Raw genomic sequence first — 15,997 nt, forward strand, 5'->3', positions numbered from 1 at the left:
TGGCCTCGAACTCAGAAATCCGCCTGCCTCTGCCTCCCGAGTGCTAGGATTAAAGGCGTGCGCCACCACGCCCAGCTAAAATGTTCTTGCTAGACCTAAAATGTTTTTTTTTTTTCTTGTATTTTTGTTTTGGTTTTTTCTGTGTATCACTTGTTGTCCTGGGCTAGCCTTGACCTTAAAGATCTACCTGCCTCTGCCTCCTCCTGAGTGCTGGGATTAAAGGTTATGTGCTACCACACCCAGTGTAAAATGTTTTAAAGAAACAAAATAAGACGTAGCCTACACTTTTCTGATTCACATTATACTAGAGAGAATGTCTAAAACTTTTCTCATAGACTCTTCTCCGGGGGGAAGAGCACGAGGGGAATGGGGACGTCTAATAAGAGGAAATGCCACTCCCAATATCCATATAGTCAACACTTGCTCTTCTCAAGAGGGAGGAGCTTAAAGGGATTAACCCTTGTAAGTTATTAAAGAAAAAGAGCACTGCTTCCCCTCCCCCACAGCTCCCCCAGGCTCCTTACCTGTACAGAGAAGTCCATCTTTGTAGTAAAGTGCATACACTCTGGCACTATGTCCAATTAACGAAGAGGTCTCAAAGGCTTCATGGTCCTCCAGTTGCTTCATCCTCAAAATAGCCTTCAAATAAACCTTCTTCCAGTGCAATGAGTCCTGAACAGAATCATCTATCTGCCAGCCCAAATTTTTACATGCAGTCTGCCACACCTCTGTACAGGCACTTATCACCTTATTCCACTGCTTAGAGACCAGGCAGCATGTGAGTAAAGTCTGAGGATCGAGCCATTTTAACAAATAAAAACTGAGCTCCAGGGGCAGGAGTTTGAGGAAGTCCCGCTTGAGGAGAGTCTCCAGGTTATTGGAGAGATGCCTGAGCTGGACTGCCCCACTCAGACTAATCAGGTGGTCCAGAGTTTCATTTTTCTGCAAGTCCGTCAGAGAAAGAAATGTAACAGAAATGTTATCAAGCCATGTCTCAAAGTCCTTTCTCTCCATAAGGTTATGGAAATATTTACCTGTGGCACATCAAAATATTGTATTAGTTCTGTTCAAAAAGATTTTTCAAGCAAGACTGATAATAAATGTAGTATTAAAAATTAGTGTAAAATTGGCATTACAAATTTATGTTTACTTTACAGTTAATATGCTATATCTGAAAGTTCCCATGTACGCAAAAGAAAATACATTTAAGAAAACAGTGTTTTGTTTTTTTTCGAGACAGGGTTTCTCTGTGTAGCCCTGGCTGTCCTGGAACTCACTCTGTAAACCAGGCTGGCCTCAAACTCAGAAATCCGTCTGCCTCTGCCTCCCACTGCTGGGATTAAAGGCGTGCACCACCACTGCCCAGCAGAAAACATATTTTTAAAAATCATGATATAGTAAACAAGTCAGAGGAACATATATCAGTGTGTGACTTGCTCCTTTTTAAGTCTAACACATGCCACATGCACTGTCACCAAAAAGATTTATAGAACATTCATTCATAAAGAGTATTCTAGTCTACATACAACCTTCCACTCAAACCATTACAAAACTACCTCCTTAGTAATTTCCTTACTAAATGCACTCTACTTGGGAAATTACAAGAATGGCACCAAAATGTAACATACACAAATCTCTGGAGCTGTGACCTCTGTATCAGTTATGCTACTAGGTGCAACCTGACCTGCCACCCCAGACCACAAAATTTGGTTCTACAATAAATGTTGAAGCAAAAAGATGTGAAGAAAGAAAAAACAAATGTGTGCTAAGCTGTGTGCCTTGGGTATTCTGGTATTCCATTCCCTTACAGTACTGTCTGTTAGAACATGGATTGCTAAAGGCTACAGTTTGCTTTTATAAGCCTCACATAAGCTAGTGACAGCTCTTAACTGTGTTCCCTACAGAGCCATGAGGGTCCTTGTAGCCTGTAAGATAAAGCAAATTAATAATCTCCATGATGCTGGCACAGTGAAACATACAATCTTAGCTTCTTAGAGGCTGCCCTTACAAGATCAAGTTAGAAATCAACCTGGGAAATACTGCAATACCACATTTCAAATATACAAAGAAAAAAAAAAATTGTCATTTGGATGCTCACCAAAAACACTTGTCATTTTTACTTTGCAAATGAAGAAACTACAGGCCCAAGAAGCTAAGTAAATGCCTGTGGTCATAAAGCTAGTGAAACTGCAGAACAGACTAGAAGCTTTCCAGATCAGCACAGCAGTTGGAACACCTATAACCCCGTTGCCAAGGTGAAGGGGATTGAAGGTTCAAGGCCAGCTTTGGCTATGTTGTTAGTTCAGCCTAGCCTAGGCTGTAAGAGTCATTGGAGGTAAAAGAGGAGGAAGAAAAAGCAGTCCTATCTCTCCTAAGATTCTAACTTGGCAATAAGATCTGCTAACACTATGTTTACCTGATGTATATACCACTTTAGGTGTGGGGAAAGTAACAAAATTTTCAGGGCTAAATGGGACAAAGTAAGTTTAAAGTACTTTATATATCAACAGGTGTCAACATATTCTCTACAATGAAGATTAAAAGCCGGGAGATGGTGCCACACACCTCTAATCACACAATTCTTTTTTTTTTTTTTTTTTAAAGATTTATTTATTCATTATATGTAAGTACACTGTAGCTGTATTCAGAAACTCCAGAAGAGGGCGCCAGATCTCGTTACGGATGGTTGTGAGCCACCATGTGGTTGCTGGGATTTGAACTCTGGACCTTCAGAAGAGCAGTCGGGTGCTCTTACCCACTGAGCCATCTCACCAGCCCCCACACAATTCTTGAGGCAGAGGCAGGTGGAGTTTGAGACCAAGCTAGTCTTTGAGTTTGAGACCAGCTTGGTCGACAGAGAAAGAGTTCTAGGACTGCCAGGGCCATACAGAGAAAACTGTTTTGAAAAAGGAAAAAAAAAAAAAAAAAAAAAAAGGATTAAACTAATGGAAAAAGGATACTAATTTTAAAAAATTGTCCTGTGTTGATAGATGCTGATATTGGGTAACAGTTTCATGGGAATGTAGTTTAATTTTTATTATATTCAGAAAGTTCCATGGCTTTTGAGGAAGGGAAGTTTTTTCTTCTCTTATAAGATTATCATCTAATTAAAAAAATAAAAATGTTCAATCTGGGAGAAAATAAATGTTCTTCTCTGACATGTGACCTAGATTAGATCTGTAAAAGTCAGGTCTCACCTTCCAACTTTGCTCACTAAAGTGAGTAAAATCCAGGTTCCTGTTTCTACTTTGGGAAGAACATTTCAGACAAAACCCAGTATATTAATAGATTCAACATGTTTAAAACACATCATCCTCACTTAACAGGAAGGGCTTCTTTTTTTTTTTAAAGATTTATTTATTTATTATACATGAGTACACTGTAGCTGTCTTCAGACACTCCAGAAGAGGGCGCCAGATCTCATTATGGATGGTTGTGAGCCACCATGTGGTTGCTGGGATTTGAACTCTGGACCTTAGGAAGAGCAGTCGGGTGCTCTTACCCACTGAGCCATCTCTCCAGCCCCAGGAAGGGCTTCTGAAGACAGTATTCAAAATCAGGTTTGGGGCTAAGGGACATATTAATGTATATGAAAGGTCTAGTTCTCCACATGCTAAAAAAAATTAGCAATTCACCTAAGTTTACCAACTCATCTCAAAAATAAGCCTCTGTTGTCTGAGCCTTAGTACAGCTCCTCTGTAACACATCCAGAAGTCTTACTTTAAGAATGTTCCCCAGAGCCGGGCGTGGTGGCACACGCCTTTAATCCCAGCACTCGGGAGGCAGAGGCAGGCGGATTTCTGAGTTCGAGGCCAGCCTGGTCTACAAAGTGAGCTCCAGGACAGCCAGGGCTATACAGAGAAACCCTGTCTCGTAAAAACCAAAAAAAAAAAAAAAAAAAGAATGTTCCCCAGGCCATGAGGTGGGCACCTGAGCCACTGGCCATTGGGTTTTTGTTTTGTCTTCACTTTCTCTTTTACTGAGGTAGGTCATCATTATTTAGCTCCAACTGGCCTGACTTGGGGTCCTCGGTGTGCCCCACAGAGCCTGTCTAAAACCATTTAACTATGCAGAGCATACTAGTAAAAGCCACCAATTTTTACTTTTCTAAAATAATCAACTAGTTTTGAAGCTAACTTCCTTAAAGCCACAGGTCTAAGTTGAACTTGTTCACAGAGCATCTCCGAATAATACCGTGTACACGGGAAGCCTCAGGAAATGGATTTCAGTTCAACAGGAGGAGGTGCTTTTAATCCTCAGAGCATTCCTTTCAACAATGGAGCAGCCAACTCCAGAACAGTGTTTCCCACTGGTGTAAAGAGACAGGGCTGCTGGATACAGAGGCAAGCTGGGATAAATAAAAGAGCTAAACCAGTCATTTTTTTTTAAAAAGCTGATTCAGCTGCTTCCTATGTGATCATGGAAATGCTCAACTAATGTCTAAGCTTCCATTTGTAAAACAGAAGCTATTCTAACTTAGCAGTGTGCGAATCAGAAATGCTGCAGATACTACAGTACGGAAGCTAACTGCTTCTGTAGCTCTTTTCTTTCTGCACACACCCCTTGCTATCCTGCGCCTCTCACCCTTCTCAATGTAAACATTTAACTTGTTCTGCAGTCCTCAACAGAAACAATCACAAAGCTCTGAGGAAATGTGTAGTATGATAAACATTCCTAAATTGGGAGATGAGAGCATGAATCTGGTTTCTGCTTCTAAGCAATTATATTTATGTTGGTCCTAATAACTGAAGCAGTGCCTAAAAATATCACGCTTGATTTTAACATGGTTCATAGAAGAAGTCAATACTACTGCCCTTACCAACAAAGAGGCTATGGCCCAAGAGGCAGGGTGGCTCAACCAGAGTTACACAGGAGCAGCAGCTCAGTAGTACCCAGTCTCCACTTGCATCTTCTACAGGCAAGACATTATGGGTGCAAACCCAAATGTTTTCCCTCCTTCTAGTCTGCATAACCTATGCAGGTAAGGAAGCAAGGCTTCAGGCCTGTGAGATGGATGGCTCAGGGGGTGAAATTGCTCACTGAAAAGCCTGATGACCCAGGGTTGGATACCCAAAACCCATGTAAATTTGGGAGGAGAAAACTGACTCCATAAAGCTGTATGCCAAACCATGCATGCACACACTGGCATATACATGCTCCCTCCAACATCCTACATAGACACATAGACATATAGACACACTAAAAATCGTTTTTTTAAAGAACAAAAGATAAATACTCATTGTTGTTGGGAAGGTTGTCTCCTTGCCTCCCCTTTCACAACCAGTTAAAAGATAGGCCAGGCGTGGTGATATATGCCTTTAATCCCAGCCCTCGGAGGCAGAAGCAGGCTCTGTGAGATTGAGGCCAGTCTGGTCTACACAGAGGACTATGTGTACATAAAAGTATTCTGTGAATATTGAGGAAGCTGATTAAATATTGCTTCAAGAGAGAACTGAAAAGAAAAGGGATGAAGCCCCTTTTAACAAAACATCTTTTTGTATTTAAAACCATGTGACTACACTATTGTAAAGATCGTTTCTTCCTTTTGCTTGTGATATTTAGAAAATTGTTTTTACTTTTCCTTTTTGTTTTGTTTTTTGAGACAGGCTTTTGCAGACAATTCACAAAGCCGACTGGAGTGCTGGGACTGCTGGAGTCCACAACCACCCTTGGCCTAAAAGCCATTAATTTGGAGACTAATTTTTTAAACCTTTGAAAGAATACAAATGTTTATAAAACACGGGCTCCGGAATTTCACTTGTTGGGTAACCATGGGCAAATCACTTCTTGTGTTTCAAGCCAAATTTCCTCACTTGTAAACTGTAGCCTGGTACTATTTTACCTACAACACTGTGAGGATTAAACAGCGTTCTGTACAGTATCTGGCACACTATTAAGCCTACAATAAATGCCAGTTAGTGTTATAATGTAGTTCTAATACTGTCATTTCTCCCCCTTTTAAAAAGAAGCATCATCTCAAATACACACCTGTTTTCAAGGCATACACACAAGCATGGTGCCTTCCTACACATACTACTACGTTCTGCATTTTATAAACCACCTGTCCACATTTCATCATCTTTAATTAATTAAAGTGCTAGCCTTGGGGCATCAATGTTAACTGGTTTCGCGGCTAGGAAAAGCCGAAGCGCCAGAAGGAACTCTTAGCTCTAATTTTCCTGTCTAAAATTAACTCCGAGTCTCTCAGCCCGTTCGTGACTCCCTTGGTCCCCTGCTCCTGGAGCCGTGTTCCGCGCGGCACTGACCTGAGCGAGCGCCCCGGGGCCCGGGACCTCGCGCCGGGCTCACACCGACTAGGCGCGCTCGGGCCGCCAGAGCGTCGCAGCGGCCGGGTCCGCTCCACAGCCATGGCGCCTGCGGGGAAACGGAGAAAACAGGCCGGGGCGGCGGGTCAGTAACGCCGCGGGTGCTGGGGATTCCTGTCCAGCCCGACCCGGCCAATCGCAAATACAGACCTGGACCTACGGCCGCTGCTCTGGGTCCGCAGCCTCACAGGGGAGCGGCTTCCGGTGCTGCTGCGTCATCTCCGCGCGCCCCTCCGGCGCCCAGCGTCGGGCGGAAGCGGTTCTACTTCCGGCTCTGCCCTCCAGGTACTTGAGAAAGAATGGCCCCGACTGTGGAGAAGGGCCGAACTTGTGCTGTACCACCGTCTGCGCTTACACCTTGTGATCCTGAACAAGGTGGCCCTCTAGATTTGCACAATGTTTATTTTTCTCATCTACTTTTTTTTTAAAAAACCAAGTTAGGGTAGGTAATATTTCACAGGGGAGAAAGGGCTAAGGCTCCAAATCCACATGTGACGATATTGAAACAGCCCATTGACACCTGGCACCTCCCAAACACGATTCTGACACAGCTGAACAAATCCCTAACTGCGTGAGGTCTACGTCTAGTCGTAGGAGAAAGACAGAATAAATAACAAAGTATACCGCAGGAAGCAAGGACAAAACATGGTAAGGGAGTTGGGTAGGGGCTGCCAAGTGGGTTAAGCTCGAATCCCAGGACATATGTGCACGCTGTCCAAAACGTGGCCACTCAGCCACGGAGACGACTGTTCTCCGCAGCGCTTGTTACATATCAGCTAACTAGCGTGAGGCCTTTAGTCTCCCCAGATAGAAGTGGTAAGCAAGAAGCTCTATAAATGCTGCTGTGTGAAAGCTTTGCCTGTCTGTTTGATGGGACAAGGTTTTTCTGTAACTGACTGGCCGGGAACTCGCTCTGTAGACCAAGCTGGTCTTGAACTCAAAGATCTGCCTGCCTCTCCCAATAGCTGGGACTAATGAATAGTGTGCGCCATCATTGCCCAGTTTTTGGTTTGTTTGTTTGTTTGATTTTGTTTTTCCTATTTAAAGCTTTTGTTTCCCTTGTTTGTTTTTTTTAAAGATTTATTTATTTTATGCGTATGAGTACGCTGTAGTTGTGAGCCTTCATGTGGATGATGGGAATTGAATTTAGAACCTCTGCTCACTCCGGTTAACCCCGCTCCCTATGTGAGACCGCGCTAGCTCAGTCCCAAAGATTTATTATTATAAATAAGTACACTGTAGCTGTCTTCAGACGCACCAGAAGAGGGCGTCAGATCTCATTACAGGCGGTTGTGAGCTACCGTGTGGTTGCTGGGATTTGAACTCAAGACCTTCAGAAGAGCAGTCAGTGCTCTCACCCACTGAGCCATCTCGCCTGCCGTTTCCCTTGTTTTACAGCAGCCTTTAGAGCAACAAGGCGAGAAGGGCAAGCGCTAGAAGGAAAGGGAGAAGGAGTTAACAGTTCTTATACAAGCCTTGGGTGTCTGGTCTCTCAGCTCTACAAGGGTTACCCTTGTGTAGATCTAATTCCTTCGCCCTTAACGCCTGCTAGTGTTGCAACTCTTGGCCCACAGTGCCTGAGAAACTTAGCTTTAAAGACTTGACAGCCAAGCTAGAGAGAGTGGCCCGGGTGCATACTCCCAGCACTTTAGAGGCAGAGGTAGCATAATCAAGAGCTCAAGGTCTCCTTTCGGGGTTGGGGAGGTCAGCAGGACCCACAGTCTCCATTCTCAGTTGTTACAAACTTTCCTCCTTCAGCCCTCTCTTGCTTTCTAGTCCTTCTGTCCTTCCTCCATTCCTGGCCACTCTGAAGCCCCTCTGCTGCTGCTCCAGCTGTCAATCACCTTGTCACTCTCTAAGTTTTCCATGCTGACTGATTCTCTTGCTGCCACCATGAGTTTCCCATCTGACATCAGTAAGCCTTTCTCTGCTGTCTCTGTGTAACCAGTTCAGCAGACGGTACTGAGAGTTGGTGGGATCACTGTCGAGAAGGGCTTTTGACTAGGCTTAATGTTGCAACAGGAGGGTGAGAGGTGTAGGACACTGTCTCCCAGACAATTCTGAGTGACTTAATGACAACACTCTCGGCAGCTTGATTACACAGCCAGAGAAGGGACTGAATCAGTCACAGTTATGAAAGTTTATGTTTGGGCCAATCTCAGCCTTTCTCCTTTGAACCAGTCATAGCAGTCAGAGAAGCTTTGAGGCCACAAGAAGTGCCCCACCTGTGGTGTAGACAGAAATAGTTTCAAGGTCATCTAATTTCACTAATGCTTGGGATAGCCAGGAATCTGGTACAAGCTCTATCTTAGAACCCTGATGGGTTGTACCTTCTGGATCTGGGGCAATCATCTGCAATTGTGCATTCTTCTCAAGGCATCCTTGGACTGTTCAAGGCGCTGGCGTAAGGGTAGTATCGACTAGCTATTTGACTAATAGTTTCTTTGCTCAAGGCAGTGAGGGTGCAAGGCAGAACCCAACAGTTGTTAATTAGGGAGTCAAAATTGTCACATCCCCCACCTTCTTATTCATATGAAGTGAATATTAGACGGGTGGCTTTCAGTAAGGATTTAAATAACTTATCATTAACACTAATAATGATTTTTATTAGTCTGACAGTGCTTTTCTTTAAATTAAACTTTAAGGGCTTGAGAGAAAGCTCAGCAGTTAAGGGTACTTGCTACTTTTTCAGAGGACCCAAGTTAAATTCCCAGCACCCACATGGTGGCTCACAGTGTTTGTAACTCCAGTCCCAGGGGATCTGATACCCTTTTCTGATCTGGGTACCAGGAATGCAAGTAATACATAGATATGCATGCAAGAAAAAACACCTAGACACATAACAAAAAGTGTGTGTTTGTGTGTACATACCATGATGCATGTGTGGAGGTCAGAGGACAATTTACAAGAGTTAGTTCTTCCCCTTTTACCTCCCGAACCATCTCAGTGCTTTAAGGATGCTCAACACCTGCTCAGTGACCTAGGGAGACTGTGCCCTCCTCCTCTGTCCCAATCACACTCTCATCATACTGTCTTCAGGACTGGACACAAAGCAGCAAGACTTTCAGTATTAAGAACCAGATCTGAGAGGCACAGCGGCTCACCCACCACAGGAGCCACTAAGAAGTACAAATATGTGCAGATTCCTGCCTGAGTTTACTTCCTTGTCACGCCCTAAGGACTGTCAGATTCCTGCCTGAAGCCCATTTCCTTGTCCTTGGCCAATGTCAGATTCCTTGCTAAGCGGTCCCCAGAAGGTTCTCCACAGCTGAGATGCTGGGTGAGATAACAGGGCCAGTACTGAAGAGCTCACTGTTATGATGTGAGTGCTAGAGAACAGACAGCTTCACCAACTCAGCTACCACCAGGCCCAGAGCCAGGGTTGTCCCACCCCAGGATCTACCGCTTCTCTAAACTGCTGGAGTCCATGAAGCTGCAGGACCTCTTTGACACGGGGCTAGGGCTACAAAAGGATATCCAAAAGGAGTCTCAGTAAGGATCAGTATTGATAGTGAGTAGCAGAAACCAGACCAATGACTCATTGCAATGAACATTTGCAAGTAAAGATGTGTGGACAGAAGGGTATACTGTGGGACACACTACAACTTCCATGACCAGATTTTTCATTTTGTTATTTTCTTTTGTGGGGAAGGAGGTTACAAGAGTGCAGGGCAGATACAAAGGGATTGGAGATGAGTGGATTGAGGTACATGATGTGAAATTCACAAAGAATCAATAAAAAGATTTTAACACCCCCCCAAAAAAAACCCAGAACTGTGTCAAGTGTTCCATACATGTAAACACTTTATATGCTATTTAAATTCCTACCTTTTTATAAGGTAGTTACTATTATTACCTCTGTATTTAAAGATGAGGAAACTCCTTTAGAGATGAGGTTAAAAAGAGGTTTGGGTATCTTGCCTAAGGTCACAATTGAGGGATTTAGGGACAAACGGACTTCAGAGCACAAACTAGCCTTCTGTGCCTGTTGGGCTAGTAAGCTACATTCACGGGCATTCACATACCTGTATCTTATCTAATTCGGAACCAATGTTGCTGCTTCCAGGGGCTGTGTGGATGTCTGCGGTCCACACTGCCGCTGAAAACCATGTGGAAATCCACGATCCAGGCCACCATCGGCTGCTATGGGCTAGAAACATTCTTTTGCAGTCGTATCAATGGTTGCAGACTCATAACTGAGAATGAGAGACAGTGGAGGCTTCTGTGACACCCCCACCCCCCCAAAAGAAACAATCCAGAGAGGAAGCTGTTGAAAGAGTTCTTAACAATTGTAATAAAGATGTTTGAAGTATAGCTCTTTACAGTAGATGGCTTCTAGTGGGAGGGAGGGGAAGGACAGTCATCTTTCAGGAGCTGGCCACTGGGAGTTTCACCATGCTCCAGTGAGCATGTGGGCAACACAAATTGGTCTTGGTGTATTTTTTTTTCTGAGGGGGAGGGTGCAAGGGTGAGAGAATGGACCTAGGTGAGATGGAAAGTGAGTGTCATCAGGTACACTGTGTGAAACCCCCAAATAATTAATAAAAATATTATGTTGGGGAAAATTGACTTTCAATTAAAAAAGATTTTTAAAAATTCCTAAGATTGGGGCTGGCGAGATGGCTCAGTGGGTAAGAGCACCCGACTGCTCTTCTGAAGGTCCGGAGTTCAAATCCCAGCAACCACATGGTGGCTCACAACCATCCGTAACAAGATCTGACGCCCTCTTCTGGAGTGTCTGAAGACAGCTACAGTGTACTTACATATAATAAATAAATAAATCTTAAAAAAAAATTCCTAAGATTGGAAGACAGTTATTCCTTAAGGGCATGCTTGCTTTGTATGTGTGTGTGTGTGTGTGTGTGTGTGTGATGCAGCCATAGTTCCTTTTCATTGTCCTATTTTTCAAAGTTTGACCTATTTTTCAAAGCAGCATACAAAGTTTTGTTTCATGATGGTATTTTAAAGCAAATTTGTTTTGTTGACTCTCCCATTTCCTTTTTCTTTCCCTAAGGACTTTTCTTTTTTATCTTTTTCTTTTTTTCTTAAAGATTTATTTATTATTATAGATAAGTACACTGTTGCTGTCTTCAGGCAGACCAGAAGAGGGCATCAGATCTCATTACAAGTGGTTATGAGCCACCATGTGGTTGCTGGGATTTGAACTCAGGACCTTCAGAGGAGCAGTCAGTGCTCTTAACCACCGAGCCATTTCTCCAACCCAGGTCTTTTTCTTTTAAATCTTTTTTTTTTTTTAAGATTTATTTATTTTTATTATATGTAAGTACACTGTAGCTGTCTTCAGACAGACACTCCAGAAGAGGGCGCCAGATCTCGTTACGGATGGTTGTGAGCCACCATGTGGTTGCTGGGATTTGAACCTCGGACCTTCGGAAGAGCAGTCGGGTGCTCTTACCCACTGAGCCATCTCACCAGCCCCCCAGGTCTTTTTCTTAACCACAACAAAATGGCTGTAAATGGCAGACAGGGAGGCCAATAAATGCAGAGAAGATACAAATGGTAAAGGAGCAGAATGGCTGTGGCAAGAACATGACAATAAATAAGCTCAATGCCTTGTGGAGTAGCCCATGCTTTTAATCTCAGCACTTGGGAGGCAGAGGCAAGTGAACCCCTGTGAGTTCATGGGCTAGCCTGGTCTATAAGTCGAGTTTGGCCAGCCAGAGCTACAGAGAAATTGTCTCAAAAAATTAAAAAAACAAAATTGTGGAGAGCTTTCAGGGCCACTTGGCAGAAATCTGACATTGGCCAAGGACAAGGAAATGGGCTTCAGACAGGAATCTGACATTAGGCCATGACAAAGAAGTAAATTCAGGCAGGAATCTTAATTTTAGGGTTGAACAAAAGAAGTAGGCTTCAGGCAAGATTCGGGTTTTGGGCTTGGACAAGGAAGTGGGCTCAGGTATTTGGGTCATTGTGACAAGCTCTTGGAAACAACTGACACGGGAGTAATCACGTGACTTTGCTTATTGCTTTGCTACTTCCTTATTGTACTGCTAGCCCTTAATTACATGCATGTAATTAAAATGGTATAAAAGGGGATTGGGAAAAAAATAAACCTGCGTCAGTCTCAGAACTGGCTGGGGTCATGCTACAAAGTTGTCTAATTGTCTTTTCTTTCTTTTTTTTTTAATCCTCACTCCTGCCCTGGAGAACCTGTTGACTAAGTGGGCTTGGTCACAAAACAAACCAACAAAACATTGAAATTAGCCTGCAAGTAGAAACAGTGTTTAGCATAACCCCTACATGCTTTTAGAAAACACCACATATCAAATGTTAAGTTTCTTCAGTGTAAGTTAAGATGGAATACGTGAAATCTTGTATTTGGAGATAAGCTTCCCTAAGGACGGTAATTTCTGTTTCTCTGTGGGGGTGGCTTTAACAGGGTTTCATGTAACTCAGCTCTGGTGCTTTCTCTTTCTCTCTCTCTTTTATCTTTTTCTTTTCTTTGTTTGTTTGTTTGTTTGTTTGTTTGCATAGCTCTGGCTGTCCTAAAATTCACTCTGTGGACCAGGCTGGACTCAGACTCACAGAGCTCCAACTGCGTCTGCTTTCCGAGTGCTGGGACTAAAGGTGTGCACCATCAGGAGCAGCAGTATTTCTTATAATTGATCTTACATAACTTAAGCCAGAAGTTCAGAATCCCTCCCCAAAAGACACATGTTAGACCTGAATATATGGGGCTGGTTAGATGGCTCAGTGGTAAGAGCACTTCTGCTCTTCTGAAGGTCCTGAGTTCAAATCCCAGCTACCATATGTTGGCTCACAACCATCTGTAATGAGATCTGACGCCCTCTTCTGGAGGGTCTGAAGACAGCTACAGTGTACATACATATAATAAAAATAAATACATCTAAAAAAAAAAAAAGACCTGAATATATGGTGTTTCTTTGGGGGAGGAAAAAATATGGGCTCACATACACTCCTTAAGGTTTAGAACACTTGTGCCATGTGCAAGTTCTGGGAATTAGGCACTGTTCCTGACACACACACATGTTTCTCTCCTTGGAAGGTGATGCTGTGTGAACATGATGTAGGTAAAGGGTTCTTTGGACTTCCACATGTATTTTACCTGGAACGCAGCATGACGAAAAGGAGTCTGTTCCATGAGACACACTGGGTGGACACGTGGAAACGTTTGCTTTCACCCCCCTTTGTTCTGGATTCTCACTGGCTGTAACATGATCAGCACTCACTGTCCTATCCTATGCAGGCAGCAGGTATTCTGGGACAAAAGCTCAGGGTGGTTAGCAAGAAACCTTAGCCTTAAAGTTTGAGGCTCAAAATACTGTTCTGCAATTGCTGGCTGGCTGGAGTTAGCCTGACATCCTATTGCGCTTACCTTGGCATAGGAACTTAATAATTTCTGAAGCCTTGAAATTGCCCACAGACAACATGCAGGTAAGTTTCTGGTGTATCTCTGAAGCATTTGATAGCTATTAAAATAGGTCGTTCTGCATGTAAATCATTAGCACTGAGAAAAACAGCAAGCAGTACAGTTTGTAACGGCAAGAGCTTGTTCTGTTTTGTATTTTCCTATTCAGTTGATATGGCAAAGGAAAAGTGGGAGTCAGGATTCCTCAGTGGTTGTGAGTGGACTTTAGATGGTGTCAGATCCAAATCCCAAGTATAAGCTTAATTTGGAAGTTAATCTATCTAAGACGGGTATCACTGGGGCTAAATGAAGCCAACTGTAAAGGACACAGCACAGTCGCTGGCACTCATCAAGCACTCAGTAGGAGGTGACTCTGTAAGTGGCTTCCTTACAGTAACGTTATAATAAACAGAGTTTTAATTTCTTCAAAGTTCCCTAGCTCTGTTCAATTCTGTACGCCCCTTCTAGACAGACACATTCCGTATCTTTGGGTGAGGTGGATTAAGCTGGACACCAGAATGCTCTCTGCAGATAATAGGAGTCTGCTCACACTGACTGACATGTCAGATGGGTTAGATTAGATGGAAAGTTGTACTAAAATGTAAATGTCCATCAGGAGATGGTGGACACCCAAAGCAACCACATCATGGAAAACAGTCCTTGACCTTTGTAATCAGAGAGGAAACTGACCCAGGTGCTCCCATTCAAGAACTATATTTGTGTTTCCAGTGCCTGCGCTTTCTTTGTATCACATAGCATCTAGTTTGTGTATATATATATATAAAATCTCTCATCCAAACAAGGAGGTGAACAACCGCCAATGTTGGGCTTGGGGGTTCACTTTCTGGCAAACACTCAACTCCATCACACTGGAGAAGAGGGAAACATAATCTCGTGACCCGGGAGACAGCCATCCAGTAGAGGAGAGAAGTAATAATAGAATAGAATGTACTGCTAAGGACCGTAAGAAGCCCACACAGGAGTCAGCAGATGGAATAAACAGGGATGGAATGGACCTTAAAGGGACATAACTCCTTTTCTCACTTAGGTGACACTCTGCCGACTTCGGACTCACCAGTGGTGTTTCATTCTCTTTAACGTCATACTGTTTCATGCATTGCTTTTTGGAGCTGACTTTGTAGAAGAATATTTCTTACATTCTTTGCCTCATGTGGATATGAAAATTCTCGACATTAAGGACAAGGCAAGAAAGTTGAACCTGGAACCTTTAAGAGGTAATCCCTCCAAGTATTATATCCTAAACCAGCCGGAGGTCTGTAATGGGAAAAGCATCTTTCTGCTCTCTCTTATCTTCAGTAGCCCAGGGAATGGAACAAGACGGGACCTCATCAGGAAAGCCTGGGGTAGTGTGACCACTGTCCAAGGCTACCCAATTCTCACGCTGTTTGCTCTGGGAATGCCAGCGTTGGTAACTACGCAGGAAGAGATAGAGGCGGAGTCTCAGAAGAATAATGATATCATTGAAGGGATCTTCTTGGACAGTTCTGAAAACCAAACCCTGAAGATCATCTCAATGACCCAGTGGGCTGTGGCCTTCTGTCCCAATGCCCTGTTCATACTCAAAGCTGACGAGGAGATGTTTATCAATCTACCAGGCTTGGTAGACTATCTTCTCAATCTGAAAGGTCACCTGGAAGGTATCTATTTAGGAAGAGTTATCCATCAGGATATACCTAACAGAGACCCCCATAGTCAAGAATTTGTCTCTCTTAGTGAGTACCCCGAAAAATACTACCCAGACTACTGCAGTGGTGAGGCCTTCATAATGTCCCAAGATGTGGCTCGGATGGTGTACGTGGTTTTGAATGAAGCACCTATTATGGTGCCCGCCGATGTATTTGTAGGGATCTGTGCTAAGTCCGTGGGCCTTATACCCATCCACAGTTCAAGGTTTTCTGGGGAAAGACACATCGCCTATAACAGATGCTGCTACAAGTTCATGTTTACATCTGCAGAAGTTACAGATGCTGAAACTTCCCTGGCATGGAAAGAAGTGAGTGATGGGAAAGAGTGTTCGCTGTTTGAGACTTATTCCGGGCTCATTTCCTGCAAGCTTCTGACATACCTTGACAGCTTCAAGCATTTTCACATGGGGAGCGCAAAAGACCATGCTGTGTATTTTGGGGACTAGTATTCACTCATTATTAGATGTCTTCTATTGTTTGTTTGTTTGTTTGTTTGTTTGTTTGAGACAGGGTTTCTCTGTGTAGCCCTGGCTGTCCTGGAACTCACTCTGTAGACCAGGCTGGCCTCGAAC

The 15,997-nt window shown here is 43.5% G+C and overlaps 2 protein-coding genes across 3 annotated transcripts in view; one reads left to right on the forward strand and one right to left on the reverse strand.

Annotated features, from left to right (window-relative positions):
• Window positions 1-6,541, reverse strand: part of Fbxw2 (F-box and WD repeat domain containing 2) — a 21,806-nt gene extending 15,265 nt beyond the window's left edge. The window contains exons 1-3 of one of the 2 annotated variants that reach the window (XM_021155879.2): window positions 6,477-6,541; window positions 6,267-6,375; window positions 525-942 (exon numbers count right to left, since the gene is read on the reverse strand). In XM_021155879.2, coding sequence (XP_021011538.1) covers window positions 525-627 — 103 coding nt within the window. In that variant the 5' untranslated portion in view covers window positions 628-942; window positions 6,267-6,375; window positions 6,477-6,541. Of the gene's footprint in view, window positions 1-524; window positions 1,035-6,266; window positions 6,376-6,476 lie in introns of both variants that reach the window. The other variant, XM_021155877.2, reaches the window with a different exon arrangement.
• A 7,198-nt stretch (window positions 6,542-13,739) lies between these two features.
• On the forward strand, window positions 13,740-15,871 carry LOC110290334 (putative UDP-GlcNAc:betaGal beta-1,3-N-acetylglucosaminyltransferase LOC100288842). The gene is made up of 2 exons (XM_021156858.1): window positions 13,740-13,745; window positions 14,768-15,871. The coding sequence occupies exons 1-2, from the start codon at window positions 13,740-13,742 to the stop codon at window positions 15,869-15,871; spliced, it is 1,110 nt and encodes a 369-aa protein (XP_021012517.1).
• The last annotated feature ends 126 nt before the right edge of the window (window positions 15,872-15,997 follow it).

Source organism: Mus caroli, chromosome 2 (assembly GCF_900094665.2).
Source record: "Mus caroli chromosome 2, CAROLI_EIJ_v1.1, whole genome shotgun sequence".
NCBI lineage: Eukaryota > Metazoa > Chordata > Mammalia > Rodentia > Muridae > Mus > Mus caroli.